Source organism: Arachis stenosperma, chromosome 10 (assembly GCF_014773155.1).
Source record: "Arachis stenosperma cultivar V10309 chromosome 10, arast.V10309.gnm1.PFL2, whole genome shotgun sequence".
Lineage (NCBI taxonomy): Eukaryota > Viridiplantae > Streptophyta > Magnoliopsida > Fabales > Fabaceae > Arachis > Arachis stenosperma.
The window spans coordinates 55,881,891-55,901,487 of record NC_080386.1 but is presented as its reverse complement, the minus strand read 5'-3'; the positions used below and the strand labels follow the sequence as shown (position 1 = coordinate 55,901,487).

At 29.5% G+C, this 19,597-nt stretch overlaps 3 protein-coding genes across 5 annotated transcripts; 1 reads left to right on the top strand and 2 right to left on the bottom strand.

Annotated features, from left to right (window-relative positions):
• The first annotated feature begins 4,249 nt into the window (after positions 1-4,249).
• On the top strand, positions 4,250-6,803 carry LOC130956387 (transcription initiation factor IIE subunit beta-like). 2 transcript variants are annotated; one of them, XM_057883425.1, is made up of 5 exons: positions 4,250-4,410; positions 4,692-4,937; positions 5,068-5,199; positions 5,315-5,431; positions 5,955-6,803. In XM_057883425.1, the coding sequence occupies exons 2-5, from the start codon at positions 4,692-4,694 to the stop codon at positions 6,294-6,296; spliced, it is 837 nt and encodes a 278-aa protein (XP_057739408.1). In that variant the 5' UTR covers positions 4,250-4,410; the 3' UTR covers positions 6,297-6,803. The 2 variants fall into 2 exon arrangements, with proteins under 2 accessions (XP_057739408.1, XP_057739407.1); XM_057883424.1 differs by having other exon boundaries at positions 4,264-4,590.
• A 456-nt stretch (positions 6,804-7,259) lies between these two features.
• Positions 7,260-9,814, bottom strand: LOC130957983 (tetraspanin-10-like). The gene is made up of 11 exons (XM_057884852.1): positions 9,619-9,814; positions 9,159-9,271; positions 9,001-9,055; positions 8,844-8,899; positions 8,541-8,588; positions 8,376-8,424; positions 8,205-8,288; positions 8,059-8,126; positions 7,783-7,908; positions 7,617-7,692; positions 7,260-7,491 (listed from the first exon to the last, which is right to left on the bottom strand). The coding sequence occupies exons 1-11, from the start codon at positions 9,670-9,672 to the stop codon at positions 7,423-7,425; spliced, it is 798 nt and encodes a 265-aa protein (XP_057740835.1). The 5' UTR covers positions 9,673-9,814; the 3' UTR covers positions 7,260-7,422.
• Positions 9,815-10,545: 731 nt separating this feature from the next.
• LOC130956139 (remorin 1.4-like) lies at positions 10,546-13,041 on the bottom strand. 2 transcript variants are annotated; one of them, XM_057883177.1, is made up of 5 exons: positions 12,608-13,041; positions 12,216-12,266; positions 12,055-12,142; positions 11,055-11,136; positions 10,546-10,917 (listed from the first exon to the last, which is right to left on the bottom strand). In XM_057883177.1, exons 1-5 carry the CDS (start codon positions 12,747-12,749, stop codon positions 10,717-10,719), a joined length of 564 nt encoding a protein of 187 aa, XP_057739160.1. In that variant the 5' UTR covers positions 12,750-13,041; the 3' UTR covers positions 10,546-10,716. The 2 variants fall into 2 exon arrangements, with proteins under 2 accessions (XP_057739160.1, XP_057739161.1); XM_057883178.1 differs by having other exon boundaries at positions 12,240-12,266.
• Positions 13,042-19,597: the final 6,556 nt, after the last annotated feature.

The window sequence follows — 19,597 nt, the reverse complement described above, 5'->3', positions numbered from 1 at the left end:
AATAAATTTTTATATTAAAATCGTATAAATCTACATTTTTGTTATTTTCATTGTTTGTAAATAATTAAAAAAAAAGTTAAAAAAATAAATTCAAATAAAAAATTAAAAATATAATATAATATAAATTTATGAATTAATTATTATTTAAATATACTTAGTAAAAAAATATCAAATTTGAATTTGGAGTAGTTTTTAACAATTTATACGAGAGATTAAAAAATGAAGTAATAATAATAAAAGTTTTATGCAATATAATTTATAAATAGATCAAATATTATAGTATTAAGAGTTTTATACAATATTATAATATTTTATTTATATATTTATTGTATATAATTAATAACTTATATTTTAGTTAAATAATAGATAAATTTTTTTAATTTTTTAATTTTTTTTAAAAGATGATTGGTTGATATTTAGAAGTGTCGATGTATCATTATTAAAAAAGCAAAATGACTAAAGTTCAAAGTATAAAATTTTGGAAACAATTTTTATAGATTATAAATAGATGGTAATATATTTCTCTAAAGATTTTTTTTCTAAAGGCAAATATAGAAAATAAAAAAAATCCAAAATTAAAGAGCAGTCATCACAGAGTGATAAAAATAAAAATAGAATAAATAAGGAGTCCTATGCTAAAAAGAAATAATAAAGTCAAAATTATAAGAGAAAAAGATAAATTGATCTTTGATTTTTTTATTTATAGATATTTAAATTTTTAAAGATTTAAAAATACATCTAAATTTTTTATCTTCTTAAAATTTGGACACATTGATTATTGAGTTTAATTTATCCTATTTTAAAAACTCTTCCGATCGACCAGATTAGTACAACAGTATAAATTCTGTCGATAACTATGCTATCATCGAAATTTTTTTGTCCACCACTAATCACCAACGGATATAAAATTTTAATTGCGAAATTCTAAAGCTCGTTACCATTGAGTTTTTCTCCCGGTAAATTCGACGGTAATATATTATTTTTTATCAATAATTAAATTAATAGTTACTGGCAGATTTAACCGATGATAAATCTAACGGTAGACTTAAATTTTATTTTTTTTAAACAAATTTATTTAAAAATTTAATATATAATTTTAAATATTTAAATCTAATAATTTTTAGTTAAAAGTTTACAAACAAGTTTAAATATCAAAGTTTTTTTATTAAAATAAAAAAATTCAATTAGGCAAAAAAATTAAATTTGAAATGTACCAAATCCTCAATTACAAAAATTGAACAATATTAAATTAAAAATCGAAAGAGGAATATTGATAAATATTAGAGATTAGGCTATACTAATACTAATACATTACATAAAAATCAACTATATTAAACTATTTATGATATTAATAATTAACTAATTTATTATGTACAACATCAATCATACATTGTCATAAATTAAGTCAATACAATAGCCAAATCAAATACCAATTTATAACCAATAAAAAATTCATTATCAACTATTATTAATATTAATCCTGTGAGACAATTCTAAAAGTTAAAAAGTAAATAAGTTTTTTTAATTACCCAAAGTTCAGTCCTGATTCTTCTATTAAATTTGATAAAACTTAAAACAAAAAATCTGCACCGTCACTATTAACATTCAGTCATAAGTTCACAAACCTCAAATTATATATGAACCAAAATCAAGCAAACACCAAAAGTACCCAAACCATAAAAACTTTGCACATATATTCACCAAATCTAAAATCCAAAACATCAGTCAAATACAACCATATACAAAATCAGTCAACCAGCCACATGAAATACTAATTGACATTCAACCATCATTAATCCAGAAATATAACTTAAATCAATAATTAACTCATATAATAAACAAGTTAAGATTAACTTTGATAATTAATAACAATCAATTAATTAACTCAAAAAATAATTAACTCATATAATAATAAACTTAAAAAATTAATAATAATAAATAATAAGTCAATAATTAATTTAAAAAATAAATAAATTAGTATTAACTCAGACAATTAATAACAATCAACTAATTAAAAACAAAAATTAGAACAATGCAATTGAGAATTTTACATCTGCAGAACAATCAACATAAATCAAAACAATAAATAGAAATCAGAATAATAAATATAGAATCATTAAAACAAAATTCAAAATCAAAATCATAAACAAAATTTTAAACATAAAATAATCAAAACAAAATTAAAAAAACTCTAAATCAAAACAAAATTAAAAAACTCTAAATCTAAAAATGAACTAAATTTAAAAAGCAGTTAAATCTCTAATACAAACATGCTAATTACAAATTTTCTAATACATAACAAATTAAAATTAGATAAATTAGGGTTATGACTTTTTTAAATAAATTAAAAAATTAATAGGAACAAGGGAAGGATAACCTACTTAGAGGGAGGAAGGAGGCAGCTACGCACGATACAAGGAGCAGCAGCGACAACGTGGCAGCAGTGGCAGAGCGAGAAAATCGACGATAATAGCGCGACCAACACAATGTAAGGAGTTCACGCAGTCTTTAAACGTTGTTGGTGGTGGCCGATAGTGGTAGACGGGTTGCCGAAAGTGGTTTGTTGGGAGAGAGAGGGAGGGAGAGAGAGAGAAAGGAGAAGATTAGAGAGAGAGGGGGAGTAGTTCAGAAATGACGGGAGAGAGTTCACAATTCGAATTTAGAATAAGATTACTGTCGAATTTATCGGCGGATAAATCCAACGATAACGCTTTGCGAATGAAAAAATTGCAGCGTTCCACTAATTCGGATTACTGCAGATTTATCGACCGGTAAAACCTGCGGTAATAATCGCGCCAAATTTTCTTTTTCCCTTCTAATTATTTTCGATGAATTTACCGTTGGAAAGTAAAATTCGACGATAATTTTTTTATCCGATGAATTTATTGCCAAATCCACTGATAAATTCGTTGATAAACCCTCTACTAATGTCCGATGCTAAATTCGACGGTATTCAGCGTTTTTCTTGTGGTGATAATATTAGAATTTCTATAGAAAATATATAGAATTTCTATTGTCTCAATCTTCTAAAAGAAAGAAATAATTTAAATAATAAAAAAATTTCTAAAAAAAATCAAATTCAAATCTAAAAAATATTCTTATGTAAATTGATATATTAAATATATAATAGATATCTAATTTAAGCTTTAGAAATAAATAATTTATAATATTAGCGTTTAAAATACTAAAATAATAATTTATATGCAGAAAGACTAATTTATCATGAATTTAAATTTTGTTTAAAAATTTGTTATTGGCCAATAAATTATTATATACTTAGACGATATGCGAATTTTAGACACTTATTAGTGTTTTTACCCATAATAACATTACGGAAATATAAATATTTTGAAATTTTAGTGGCTGTGTCCTGATATTATAGATTATGGCAGAAAAAATTTTTAAAATCAAAATACTTTTATAAAAAATGTCATATGGGACAAAAGTTCCTATCGACTAAGAAGACCAAAATCTCCGTAGATAAAAAAATTAAATAATAATCTTTTTTTAGTTATTATTTTCATAGGAAAGAGTTTAATTTTTAACAAAAAATTAATTTTAACATTCATTATTTAAAACTTGAAAGAATTTGATATTTATATTTTTATATTTGATTAGTTGTTAAGTTTATTGTCTAAATAAAAATAATTATTTTTTATATTTAATTTAAAAAAATATTTTTTCCTCTATATATAAAAATATAATTAAATATTAGTATAAAAAATTTATATTAATAATTATAAATTTCACTCAATTTTTTTAAACAATTGAATTTTAATTCTAATTATTAATCACAATATTAATATTTTCTCTAAATAATATGTAATAAATATTTGAAAAAAAATATATAAATTAGAAATATAAACATTATAAAACTGAAACTAAATATAAAATCTAAAAGAATATATATCGTCACATATTTTGATTTGTCAAATTAATAAATTAAAATGTAAATTATAAATTATATATAGAATGAGAAGAATAAAAAAATAAAAATAAAAAATAAAAAATAAAAAAGTTTATGAATTTAAAAAATATTTTATCTTAATTTTAATAAAAAAATATTATATAATATATTTTAATTATTAAATTAATAATATAATATATTTAAATTTTAGTTTTAATTAAAAAATATCTCGTTATACATTTTAATTTAATTGTTAAATTTGTGTCACCAAAATAAATTGTTAAATTTGTAGTTAGTTATTGAGAATATATAAGAGAGGTAGAAGTAGAAGTATAAGTATTAACGTGTTACCTAGTAGCACCTGTTCATCAATCATAGAGTACGGGAAGAAAAAAAGGAGGAAACGCGGTGTTTTTGTTTTCCCTGATTTGGCCTCCTATTCTCATTCATTCTTCCCGTCGCCGTCACAACCAGCAACTCTCTCTATATATTTATCGTTCACGGTTATCTTTCTCTCTTTCTCGCACCCGCGCTTTGAATCATTTTATTCCCTTTCATCGACCAACTTGCAATACACAACACTCTAATTTAATTTCTTCACTCCGGTTTGATTTCCTTTTCCGATTCCGATTCAAACGAGTGATCGGTCAATCTTCCAAAACAAAATTACTAAAAAGGACCATGTAAAGATTAATAAAATTGGAGTCGTGTCTTTCGTTTTGTCCCCAAATTGATTATGGTTATTTGATTTTGATTTTGATTTTAATCTTGATCTGATTCTCAGATGTCGCTGCAAGGAAAGCTGGACAGCTTCAAGAAGCAGCAGGCGAAGTGCCAGTCGACGCTGTCAAGCATCGCGGCGTCGAAGGCTGCCAATCAAAAACAGAAACAGAATCCTGCTCCGGCAGCAGCTTCTCCGGTGCCGGCAATTAAATTCTCAAATGACACAGAGAGGCTTCAACAGATCAACGGTATCCGCAAAGCCCCCGTTGGGGCTCAGATGAAGCGTGTCATCGAACTCCTCTATGAGGTACATCGATATCCATATCAAAATCACGTTGCTAACTGCATAATTTTTCTCTCAACTAATGTTTAGCCCTTTCAAGATTGGTGAATGTTGGAGGTTACTTAATGATTGTTATGGTTGTGTTCGATTGCAGACAAGGCAGGCTTTTACACCAGAACAGATAAATGAGGCTTGCTATGTGGATATGAGGGCAAACAAAGATGTTTTTGAGAATATGAGGAAAAACCCCAAAGTCAAATTTGATGGGGAACGATTCTCTTACAAGGTATAATTTTGTTCATCCTTGTAATGTTGTATCTAAACCTTAATGTATTATAGGATGATGACAACCATTTCTTACTTTGGATTGTTATGCAATTGGCTTTGCTTCTGGTCTATAGTCGAAGCATGATGTTAAGGACAAAAGTCAGTTGCTTTACCTGATTCGCAAGTTTCCGGAGGGCATTGCTGTTATTGACTTGAAGGATTCTTATCCAGCTGTGATGGAGGACTTGCAGGTACATTGCTCTTTACTAGTTCAAATTTAATTGATGAGAATTTCTTAGCACTCTATTTCAGTCGGATCCGTGAAATATGGATAATTGTTGTATATCTAACCCCCATGTTGCCTTGGCCCTGTTGGGAAACTATCCCTATGTCACATACTTCATTCCTTTTCTCGGCTATGAATTTCTGACCGAAACATGGGTACCAAAATCACACACCTTGAAAGCTCAAATGTTATGTGCAATAGTAGGGGCAAATATCCTGTATTTATTTTTTAAAGGACCATTCCCTTTGTTTCTCTGCTGCTTATTTTCTCATTAATTTACATGATATTGAGATGGTAATAGAAGAGGAAACTGCTTTACCAAGCTTTCATTGAAATATGTAGAGAACAAAATAACTATTTGACCAATTTGAATTACAACATGTATAGATGTATTACCCTAAGATGATTTGGTGTGGTGAAGAGTCAAAAGCTAGTTTAAATAATTGGTTTCTCTTGGACTAAGAACTTATACAGCTATCAATCTCTAGGGTTTGAAAGCCGCAGGGCAGATTTGGCTGCTATCCAACTTTGATTCACAAGAAGACATTGCATATCCTAATGATCCCAGGGTACCCATTAAGGTTGATGATGACCTGAAACAGCTTTTTCGAGGGATTGAATTGCCGCGTGATATGCTTGACATAGAGAGGGATCTCCAAAAGAATGGAATGAAGCCTGCTACTAACACTGCAAAGAGGAGGAGTGCGGCGCAAATGCAAGGCATTACTCCCAAGGCCAAGCCCAAGGCTAAGAAGACCGAGATCAGCAAGAGGACTAAGCTCACCAATGCCCATCTTCCAGAGCTTTTCCAGAAATTGAAAGATTCCTGACTTAAATGAACTAATAACAATTGGTTGGTGAATTCTGACTTGGCGTGAAATGGATCGTGTGTTTTCAACTCGTTCAGATGGTTTTGTCCTTTAAATTCTATATAAAATACTTCTGGTTTTGGATGTACCCAATTAGTACGAGATAAACAATATTTGAAAGCGGCATGGCGCAAATTCAGGGCATTCCTTCTACAAGATTCCAAAGCAAAAGGGCAAAGGTGGCTAGTCCGATTTCACGATGGTTTATCCGAACTTGAGGTCAGATCTTTGAGCCAAGCATGGATGGATGGGGGGGTTCATGGGGCCGAGAGATAATGTTAAGGAGGTTTCCACTGATCTGCCATGCTCTGGATAAACAAAATTTTCTTTGTTTAAATATTTCAGTTTACTGCCGTAGCTCGTCTTTTGGGTTTCACGGCTCACCCTAATGGGATGATGCAATTTATTTCAACTTCGAAACTTTCATATACACACAATTGAATACAAATTACTCTCAAGTTTGGCTCGTATTTCCAACTTACTTTGCTCCTACATGTTAGTTTAGTATTTATTCTAAGTAAGTGTTTATTTGTGTGTTATTAAGTTATTGAAAAAATATTCTTTTAATAAAAAATGTTTTTATTATTAATTTTTAGTGTATTTGACAAAATTTTAATAGTAAAAATATTAGCAAAATAAAAAATATGTTTTTAAGTTATAATGTATATTTTTTTAAAAGTTTTTTATTTAAAAAATATATCTTTAACAAAATAATGTTAAAATAAAAATATGTTTTTATATTATTATATTTAAATATAATTATTAAATAAAAAGATATATTTATATGAGATATTCAAATATAAAATTATTTTTATTATTTTAATATTTTTTTAAAATACCTTTTTGTAAAAACACACAACAACAAACTCTAAATCTGTTTCCTTAATTATTTTAAGGGTATTGATTGAGAAATAGATTACAAATAGAGAAGCAACTTATGGTAATCCTTGGTTTGCAAATTTGAAGTTGTGCCCTCATTGATTGAATAATATAATGTATAAGCTAAGGTGCTTACATGAACTACACAAGTGACTACAAACGGCTACAAAAATGAATTTAAGCGAGTGCATGAGATCCAGGCCTACTATCAAGCTTTTGAATGTTGGTTCCTGGCAGCACTTCGTCGTGCACAGCATCCCACAAAGTATATAATTGACTGTCCATTGAACCAAGAAAAAGGTAATTGTAAAGCAGTAGCATTTGGAAGGATAATAAACACAAGTATAAATGATCCAAGTTAATGTTGCAAGAGCATTAAAGAAGAAGATGTGAATGTCTTACCAAGACAAGAAATAAAGCAACATTAAAGATTGCAACAACTCTCCACTCAGTTTTCATGTATTGTGCCACGCCAGCCCTGGAAACAAAGTTTTGAGGATAAGAACACACATTAACATATTGCTACATGGAGGCATGGACTAATTACTACTAAGCATGCCATGCTTACTTGCATGAATCACAATCATAGCATTTGATGGCACGAGAATTTTTGTACAGCTTGCAGTCAATGTTGGAGCTAATTGGGTGAAAGGTCAAATCATAGTACGATGCATTTACAGCAGGATATCCACATCTGTGTTAACATAAAAGTCCCACAATATAGTAGGAAAAAAAAGATAACAAAAAATCAGTAAGATTGAAATGCCCACCATAGAAAATTAAAGAAAAAAAAATGTGAATTTGAATATGCTTAAAGAGCAATCTTTGAATGGGTGGAACCTACTCAGAAGGTGGTCCGCAGCAACCAGCTTCAATTGGGGTCAATTTAGCTGATTTATATTGTTTAAGAGTCTGCAAAATATTAACGAAATTGTAATCAGAGTTATGTAGAAGATAGCTGATAATACAGTTAAACAGATTGCTATAGACCTTGTATTTCTTGGAAAGTATACTGCAGTCTTCAGATTTGACTAGGCAACCCCTCAAGTGCTCCCAGTTATGAGAATTGTTAATCTAAAAATATAAGAGAAAACATCAATCAAACCCATGTTTTTAAGTGCAATCTAATTCTTTAGTTCTTTATGCTAATTAGTATCTTACTTGCTTGAGAAACCATGGACTATAATCTTGGAGTTGATATTCCTTATACCTAATCACAAAACAAGACTCTCATTCATGCATAGTGTGATCCACCTCAAGCCAACCACAGCATGTCCACAATAATGTGTACATAAATGAAATGAAATGATTGATTGAATCCCTTACCTCAAGCCAGCCACACTATGACCTGATCCATTATTAGTCACAATGAACCTGTCACAATGCCACATGACAAGGTTGCATAAGAGATAAGATCCACACAAGTACTTAACATTGAAGAAGCCAAATCATCATATATGATCAAAATAATAGAGAAACATTCACAAAAGAAAAAGAGAAAGTCTAACACATGTTGATGTTACAGAGAAGCTGCAATACTGAGGAATTTGTATATCCATTTGAAGAAACAATTTATGACTAAAAATCATGAAGCCAAACAGAAGATGGTGAATGAATTTTCATACTTACGCCAGCACTGTGAAGATCAGGATTCCCACCAAGATGAAACACAGCATGATTAGATACTGCAAATTAAATGTCAAGGAGGATAACAATTCAAAATTTCTTACTGCTTTGAATTTAAGTAGCCAATATTATTAAGTAGGATTCTGGTAATTAAGGATACAATCCATAACAGTATGGAGCTTCTTTTCAGAGCGCCTATGAAGCCAATCACGGATCTTTGAAAACATAAAAAGATTGCTTCTTAGAGGATTATAGATTAGCAGAAAAAGATTCAAAAAAGCAAAAGAAAACAAGAAAGAATGCTTAGGTGAGGCTGACATGAAGAAAATGAATGCTCCAAGGCCGATCATAGGAACAGTAAGAGACTTTCTGCATCCATCATGATGATTGCTCATCCACATCCCAAATACTATAACTGCTATTGCCAAAAGCTGCAACAAGGATATTATGATGAAGAGACTCAATCATGGAACCAAAGAAAATGCTTGGATTCTGGATTATAGCTTAGCTATTCAATTATCAGCATAAGTCTTGAAATAGCATGTGACATTTTATATTAAGGAGCTGAAATAAATATGGAGCTTTGAACTATCAAAGGGGAACATGCAAGAAGAAAGACATAAAAAACATGAGCTCAGGAAGATAAATATGCAACACAAAAAACCGGAAACAACAGATTTGACAAGACATCAAAAGGGCATCATGCTTTTGAAAATGCAGCTTAAAACTGATAAAGAACTTGAAATAGAGAATAGAGAAAAGAGCATTGCATACATACCATGGTGATAAAGTTGATCCATTTGATAATAAAAGTGCTAGTTCCTACTCCCATTTGCCTTCCCTTTTCTCTTCTCTCCCCCTTGAAAATTGGAACTGTTGGAAAATTCTGTTTTGTTTAAGAAGCTTTGTTGTCTTTTCTTATTGCTTAGAAAATAAAGAGAGAGTAAGATAAGGTTAGAAGTTAGAAGGAAGAGTTCCTTGTGAGGCCTCGAAGTGGCACTTGCACTTCACGAAAGAAGGGAAGGAACACAAGAAGAAAAGAGAAAGAGTGAAAGCATTGGAGGGAGGGGGCAGGGGGAGGGGCATTTTCGTCAAAGGAAACAGAAAGAGCACGTGCTGTGGCTTGTGTATCTAATGTTCACGTCCACGTCAGCACTATCTAACACGCCACGACAAACAAAACAAAACATAACGGAACATAAAGCTGTCTTTGAATTTGGGTGTGGAATTCAAATGTTGGTCTAAGTTGTGCTCACGGATTCCTAGTACAATCTCTTTGCGCATGCCTCCAACCTCTTCTTTTTCTGTGTTTCCTAAAACAAATGTTTAGTGTAACTCTAATATCAACTTGTTTATTTGAATAGCCACTTTATTTTGTGTCTCTCTTTTTTGCAACAATTAATATTTTCAACTGTTCCCGCAGAGCATCTTATCCTTTTCAATTGTATCTTAGCTTATGAATTTATCATGATACTCAAATTGATGCAATTGAATTTATGGTTAGGAGTTATCTCATTGTCTAATTGTTAAAATTACTTTTATCTTCCGACCATGGTGATTAATGGAAACTCTACAATTCGTTCTTGTGAACTTAGACTTAATCCATAACACTAATGAATATTAATAAAATCATTATGGAAATACATTTAAATGCACTATGAACTATGAAGGCCAGAGAGCAAAGTTATATATATAAAACAAAGCATACACAGTGAAGACAATTGCTTCACTTATTTCTTTGTTCATATCAATGATATAATAGTATATACACCAAGAGAAAATACAACACTCCAAAGCAAATGAATATTAACAAGTAATAACCACACCAATGATGTTCTGATCTTTTTGTAGTTAGCTAAATAGAAAAAAAAAAAACTTATGCTTTAAAACATGCAAAGAATTTGGCTGGTGTACGACCACTACTACGAAACTTTGCAGCTGTTTCCTCGAACTCGATAAACTCTTCCCTCTTTTGAGCTTCAACCATTGCCCTTTTCTCTTCTGCTGACCTATGAATATCAGCTATCTTATTCTTCATCTTTTCTGCATATTCTGCTTTCTTTCTTTCCAAGTTTTCCTGTTAAAACAATTTTTTTAGTAATGTCATGTGTTAGTTGAACACATACAAGTCCTTAGTGAAATTTAAAAAAGCATAAAGAGGATTAAATTCTCTTTGCAAATGATAATCTATGTATAGTTAGAAAAGTTGATGACCTCAATTATCTTGAGTTGTGCCTCCACTGAGGCTTTCTTTTTACTCTCCCACAATCCAACGGCTGAGAGCTTCTTGTATGCCCTGTTTGGTCATTTCACTTTCATCAACCTCATTACTCAATAATAGAGAATGGAGTTGGAAATTTGTCTCAATCAAATTTACATCGGTAGGTTTGCAAGTGAAGTATATATATATATATATATACTACCTTCAACTAAGGGTCCATTTCAACACTTCAAAGTGATGCAAATTGCAATAAGAAAGCTATCAAAGCAGTAAAACTTCAACAGAGAACTTCATTGCTTTCTTCCAAAATGTATATGAGGATATCAAGTTTTTAAAGCCATTCTTGATGGCAAAATTAAAGGCAGTGTAATTACCAATGGAACCAAATAATTTCAAACCAATTTTTTCTTGTGAAGTATGTTAGAATTACAAACAAAATGAAGAAAAGCACATAATCTTGGACATTGCTGTGGATCTTGTATCAAGATAAGGTTCAAATTTTGTGATTACTTAATTGTACAGAAATACAAAGAGAGGATAAAAGTGAAAGGAACTTATGATATGTTGTGGGTCCCACTAAATAAAGGTGTTTAAATTAAAAAGAGTTATTTTTTTCTCTGTATTTCTGTACCATTTTATTCTTTATCAGAGTCATCACCTCAAATTTATGTTGCTAAATTATCATAGCACATTATTTACGAAGTTCAATCCAATATGCTTAACACATTGTCCAAATTCTAATGTATGGATGAAATTTAACTGAAAATAACTACATACATAAAATTATATTTAGCATAGCTTTCACTAACAAAGTAGGATGACTCATAAATTGATCTAATAGTATCTTAGATTTGGACTAGCAACAAACAAAGTTATACCAAGGTCAATAAGATCATTCCTAACATTTCTTTTGAATCTACTTACATGAATGGCTTATTGTATTCAAATGCAGTTAGGCATAGATATAATATAGATTATGAAATGAGCACTTGCCTATTCTCTGCTTTGGTCTTTTCACTTTCTTCCCATGCTTTAATTAAAGCCAATCTTTTCTCCGAAACTACTCTTGCAAGCTCAGCATCTGATGAAACAATATGAAAATGATACCAAGCCATTAAATATTAAAAAAATATTACAGATATTTAGTTAATGACCTCTGTCAACTGAATCCACTGTACCCTTGTTGCCACCAGAATCTTCAACCTCTGTAAGGAAAAAAAAATGACATGGTTGAAATAAATACTAGTATATGCAAAGTTGTACACACCTATTTCAAGTAATTTGTCTATTGTGTTCATTGTAAAATTACATGTTGAACTTAATTACAATTCTCTTCGACAGGTTTGATAGATTTTAGACTGAAATACAAAATAAACTCGTCTATAATAAATTTAAGATACAGATATAAATATACAAAATAATTTTATTCTATGAACAAAATTTGTCTAGTTTAAAAGATTGGTGACAGGGGAAGCAAAGTTAGGAAGAAAAGCATGAAGTTGATTTCCTGGAACAAAAACCTTAATGCCTTGGATCATAGACTTACTTTGAACAAGTGGAGCAGTGATGGCATGCTCTTTAGGCTCCTCCAGGCTTTGATGGCTCACAGCACTTGCTGTTGGAGGATCTGGTTTCTCCAATTCCTTGACTTGAACAGAATCCACAGAGTGTAGCTGTGATGATTCCATGTTGTTGTTCTTCTGATCTCAAACTCAAAAATTTGGCGGCAACAGAAAAGCTAAGGTTATTATGGGAGCAAAGCAAAGCAAAGCAATGAATGAATACAAGGATTGTTGTGTTAGAAACTTAGAATACAACTATATAGGAACCAACTAACAACTGGGATTAATTAAAAGTACAAATTATAACAAGGTGAAATTGAAGAACACAATTAACGTAGGGGAGCAGCGAAGTTTCATGTTGGGTCCTGACAAAGATTTGCGGATATTCACGGCCTTCTTTCCTTAATTAATACTATTAGCTTAGTTACTACCTATGAATAAAGCCTCTACCAATATACTATTTATACACTAAACATTATTCTTTATATCTTAATAAAAATATCATTATTATTAATTAACTGTATATTTTCAGATTGTTTTTAATTTATAAAATAAAAGAATGCGTATTAATTATTAAAAGATATTGATGTCTAAATAATATATATTATAATAAGTGCATGCATAGTGAAATTGAAAATTAATTTATTTTATTAAATAATCATCTTTTGACATTTATTATTGTCGTTGTTGTTGTTGTTAACCTCGGGACTCCGGAGACACAGAAGCAGAAGCTTAATATGGTCATGTTGGAAGTAATTGTAATCCAAAGTGTAAGGGTTCAGTTATTGTTAGTTGGTATCACACACGTTACGTTAACAGGAATTAAAAAATGCATATAAATATGACAACTTTATTTTTTTTATTAACAAATATAATTGTACAAGCTTAACAAATAAAAAACAGACACATTCGTGCATAACAAAGACCATATAAGATAAGCTAAAACCCTACTATTTTAATTAATAGGATAACATTTTCTAAATTAAATTCTTTAAAAAAAAATTAATAAAACAATAAATAAAATATCATATATATTAATTCTCATCCTAAACTCTAACATAATTCATGGACTTATATGCATATTCAAAGATTTTATCATTTACAAAAATATATAATAATTATGTTCTTTTTTCATATAAACTTGTAGTAATGATAGAATATCGAAGTATTTATTGCATATACTACAATTATTTAAATTATAAGTAACTAAATTGTGAAAATTATTCTTATGATTGTGTAAATTTTTTGAAGTAAAATTTTTTTTATCATATTAATTACACTCGTATTTGACATTTTAATCAAACATAATGAATAATATTCAATATTCAAATAAAAAAAATATGTAGAATAAAATTGTAAAGCAAATAGTAAGAATGGATTGCGAGAAGAAGTGAGGCCCTAGTTATTCAGCAGCTTGATTCTAATTGGAACGCAAGTTGAGTTGCAATGATGCCAAGCAAAGGGAGCTCGTCTTCTTCAAATCACCGCGGAAGGAGACACAATGGTGGCTATAATTGCAGCGGTTTCAGAGACGGTAATATCAGCAGTCTAGGCAAAGTCATAATTACCGACGGACAACACTCAAAATGTCTATGCGATTTGTATACAATAATCTCTATTTCAAGAATTCATAAAAATCTGAATAGACTATTTTTTGGATGTCCACTATATAAAGTAAACAATTGTAGAATTTCTAATAATTTATATTTTGACAGATTTGTGTTGAATAGTGTGTTTGATTGAGTAGGAAAAGCTTTCTCATTACAAATTCTTTGCATGGGTTGTCAAATTTTTTACATAAACTTGAATGATGATGCTGTCGAGAATGTTGCCATAGGTTGTAGTAAGATTGTTGCTAATGTTTCAACCATGTGTATTGTTGATGATGCTGGTTTGGAACATAAAATTATGGAGTTGCAGAATAGAATTGACTTGTTAGAGATTCAGAAAAATATAATCCTAAAAGTTGAGAACAGGGTAAGTATTTAAATCTAGTGTTTGTTATCATGTTTTTTTCATTGTTAGTGTTGAGTTTGTCATTTACAATAACTATTTTGTAAGTTATATTTTATATTCACTCAAAAAGTTGATTGAAACTGAATTTTGTCTGCAAATTTAGTCTCTTTCTTTTTTTTTTGAATGGAATGATTGTGAGGTGAAGTAAATTTAATAAGTAATATATTTTCTAGTAAATTTTGTTCCAATTTTTTTTTTTGGGTGACCATTGTAAATTCAAAGTACTTAATAATATTGCTATGTTAGATTGCAAATTAAATTAAGAAGAGCAAATGAATTAAAAAAAAAATTTGCATCATTAATTATAACATCAAATATAAAAAAAAACTTTACACCATTAATTATAACAACAAATATATTATCCTAATGTCAAGTGACACTTCAAAACATAGCATGCAAGCTACACATTACACTTAGTAAAAAAAAAAATTGTCACAGTAACAACTTAACAATATTGTAGCCAATTTAAACTAAAAACAGAATTTAGGCATACATCAATCCAAAAATATTTTAAAAAAAAAAATTTTATCCATGACAATCTCTCATCAAACCCTTCCTAAAGAGTACTTCAAGTTTAGATCCATAAACTTAAAACATCATAACCAAAATATAAATCAAACTACTACATCAAAAAGTAAAGCATATTCATTTCTTTTTTGAATGCTTGAAACCAAGATTTAGAATAAATTAGAACATTTTTTATGTAGTGTCGTTACTTGCTGCTACAAGTGTTTCTGCTGAGACGCTTTCAGTTTTTCTAGGTGGTAGAATAGGAAATGAAGTGCTGAATTTTTGTAGGACAATGTTGTGTAATGATTGGCTGCTTAGCTTTTGCACTAGGTATAACAGTTCCTCCAAAATTTGCTGGACCTTGTAATAAACCACTAACGAAAACATTAATTAGAATTGAATTACATCTTAGCCACTTGATTAGATTTAATTGACAATCTGAAATTGAATTATTCATTATCTTCAACAATGAGATAACTAATGATAGAGGAGAAGGAGCAAAAGGAAGGAGAAGAAGAATTCCAATGAAAAAAGAAGGAGGAAGAAGAGGAGGAGGAGGTGGTGGACTGGTGGTGTTGGTGAGAGAGTAAAATAAGAAGAAACTTGAGAAGATAAAACAAAAAAGAAAAAGATGAATAAAAAAAAAAGATGGTGACGATGATAAAAAAAAAAGAAGAAAAAGTAGCAGAAGATCAGGAGGAGGAAGAGGAAAAATTTTGAATTATGCGAAACTTATCAGTACACATACACAAAAAATTCTTAAACAATATACCAAAATATCTTCATGTTACACCTAAATTTATTGTAAATACAGAAAAATTTTCCTCTAATACTACATTTTTTTTGTTCTTCTTTTTTTGTTCTTTATTTCTTTCTTTCTTTTAGTTGAACGAATGTAATTTCATCATCTTCCAAGTAATTTTGTACCATTATGTGTTTTTTCTTCTTCTTTGTTTGATTTTTTTTTTGTTTTTATTCTTTTTAAAAGAGTAAAACAAGAAGAAATTTGAGAAGATAAAACAAGAAAAAAAGATGAATAAAAAAAAGAAGAAACAGTAGAAGATGAGAAGGAGGGAGAAGAAGAGTTTTGAATTATGCAGAATTTATCAGCAAACGTACACCGAAAATTCTTAAAAAATACACCCAAATATCTTAGTATTATATCCAAATTTACTGCAAATACATAAAAGCATTTTCTTTAATGCAAAACTTTTATATTACATTCAATTCAAACCATTAACGATGAAACATTATTCACCTATAGAATCATAAACTACTAATGAAAAATTAACTGGAATTGAACCACACATAAGCTATTTGATTGGATTCAAAACAATAATTAATTTGTTTTGATTCAATTGACAATCTGAACTTGAATTATTTATTATCTTCGACAACGAGATAACTGATGATGGAGGAAAAAAAGGAAAAGGAAAGAGGAGAAGAAATTCCAATAAAAAAAAGAGAAAGAAGAGGAGGATGTGTTGGTGTTGGTAACGATGATAACGAAAGAGAAGAAGAAGAAGAAAAACATACGGCAAGAAGAAGAAGAAAAAGAACGTGCAGTAATAAAAAAAGGTGAGTGTGTGAATATAAATAATTTGTATAACTTATATAAAAAAATACTTTTATGTAAAAAATAATTCTAATTTTTATATAGTATTAGAGAGCCATCATTTTTATTAAATTTTAATCATCACTTAACAATAAAAAAATTAAATAATTCTATACCATTAAAGATATTATTGATACCTAATTAATTACTAAAAACCACAAAATTTGCTGTATAAACTTTCTCTATTCAAATTTGGTACTATTGGATCCTCGAAAAGCATGCAATGTGAATGAATCTTTTGTTTATTTATATAACTTTATGATTTCGGAGTCCCATTAAGCTTTAATTTATTATTCTGATATCTTACTTTTCCTCACCGCATTTGACACTTGAGTCTCACTCTTTAAGCTTTTGATTTTCTTGATTGGGAATTTGGGATTGCACCATACACGTTATTATCCTAACAATTCACTTTGCAACCGACTAACTTTGCTCTTTGACTTATATGCCGCTTACAGGATTATTTTTAATCATTAATAATTAATCATTAAATAATATTATTTTACTATATCCTTTTTCATAAACCACTTTTAGAATAAAAATATAAGATCGCAAAAAGTGACCGAAAGTGGAGAAAAGTTGAGAATTATAGATTTTCTTTTAAAAAAATTAGAAAGCAAAAAAGAGAACGAATAATTTTAAGATAACATAGCGATTAGATAAATGTTTTTATATTTTTAAAATTAAAATTAATGATAAAAATCTAACAAATAAAACACATAAAAAGAAAAAAATGGCATTGAAATAAATGTTTTCATTTCAGATTTTCTTCTTAGACAGTTAGGCTATGAGGTAACTGGGCCTGACTTCAAGGAAAATGTTAGATGAAGATAGGCCAAGATGAAAAGAAAGCTGGGCTTTATTTATTGTTCTCTTTCCACATCTCAGTCAAAAAAACCCAATCTAGTCAAAGGAAAATGTTCTCCGTACCAAAAAAATAAACTAAAGACTAAGCTCATTGAGTTGGCTGTGTATCAAAACATAAAGTGCTGCTGCATGAATTTCACATGATCTCTTGCAATCCCGATGTTAAAGAGAAAAGTGAACAAAGCAATAAATGTGATCTTCTTTGTTTACAATTAATCTTTATTAAGTATTACTACAGCAAACAATGTAGGTTGGTCTATTAGTTAACTCACTAATCCGTTTAAACAAGTGTTAGAGGTTTGAATCCTACTCATTGGCCAGCGATACACTTAAATGGAGTTTTGATCCACAACGAATTAATCCTTGACTTGTCCGAACGATCAAATAAGAGTGTAATTACTAATTGGTATTGAGAGAGTTCTTATATGTCTCAAAATTAATAATCCAAGGATATTACTTCCAATAATATTGATGCTATACCAAAATAACATCAAGAGGGTGTGAGTGGATAGTTTGATGATGATGGATAAGGGGTCAATTCCAGGTTCACGTGAGCACCTTCTGTTGTCTCTCATGTCATCATGTCTGTCCCAATGCAAGCTCATCATTTCAGCACTCTTGTAATCACTTCATCATTGCTTTCACCACTGTCTTTCTCCAACACAATGTATAAAGTTGAAGCCAAAAATATCTAAAAAGTTAATTAACTTTGTCTATTCTATACCTTAATTTATTAAAGACGTGTATCTTTATTGTTGTATGTAGTCACGTTATTGAATTGAAAGAGATAATCCAGTGATCCAAAATTCCCAAAACTATGCAAAACCGTCAACCATATATATTCACGAGAACATTAACAATAGTAATCAAGAATAATCTCTCATGACTCACCTACTTCTGTAGGATATAACCCTTTTCTGTCCGTTTTCTTTCTAATTATTAAAGGGTCGTAGATAAATATTTGTTTGTTTCCCACTTTCCACGTGTAGTTTATTTGTAAATAAATCATAATAACTAAATCTATTTATGGGCACGGAATAATTGCTCTAATATTTGTAATTTGTTGAATTCATGTCTACTTCTGGTTACAATGCTTTTGCGAATTAGAAGTTAAGAACTCTAATCTTGATGTGAAAGGAAAGAAGCCAGACAAATTTGTCAATTATTCCTATATTATTTAACAATTGCTTGCTTTTAGACTTGGAAAAAGAAAAAAATCACTAGATATATACATTCAACCGAATATATTATTATAAGGATCAAAAGTGGAAATCATAATGAGAAAAGCGGATTAAGGTTCAATTGGAATGGGATCAAACTAGCCTGCAATGATGTTTCTATGCAAATAATTAACATCATCATTATTATTATAAGCTAGCATCAAACATACATCTTTATGGTTACAACTTTTGTGTCTCATAAGTACAAGATGGGCCTGTCTCCAACAACCAATAACAATAAGTATCCTATAATTAACATAGAGGAATGTTAGGGAGCCAGCAATTTTTGTGATTTGTAGCTATCAAATAGTTATCAAGATGATTTTAATGGTGTAAGATTAGTATAAGATTTCATCTAATGGCTCACTTTTCTTTACTAGTTACATACTGGCCAAAATTTAATAAAGTTATTGTCCCTTAAACTTTCCCATTAACATATATATGTTGAATTGTTTGCTTAATCAATCCAATCTTGAGCACAATCTTCATTCTTTTCATGATCAGTTGGTGATTAAGGATCAATAATCTGCCGCTTATGAACCCATTCATTGTGTAAATGGCTGCTTTATTTGGTACTTTTTGAATCATCCCTTTGAAGGTCAATAATGATTGATAACCTAAAATAAGGTCTGCTAAAATTTTAACATCTAATATTAGGTCTGTGTTACTTATGTAAACTTAATATGTTGCTTTTTCATGATCATAATATCACATATTTGCTTTATTATCTAATTTTACTTTTTATT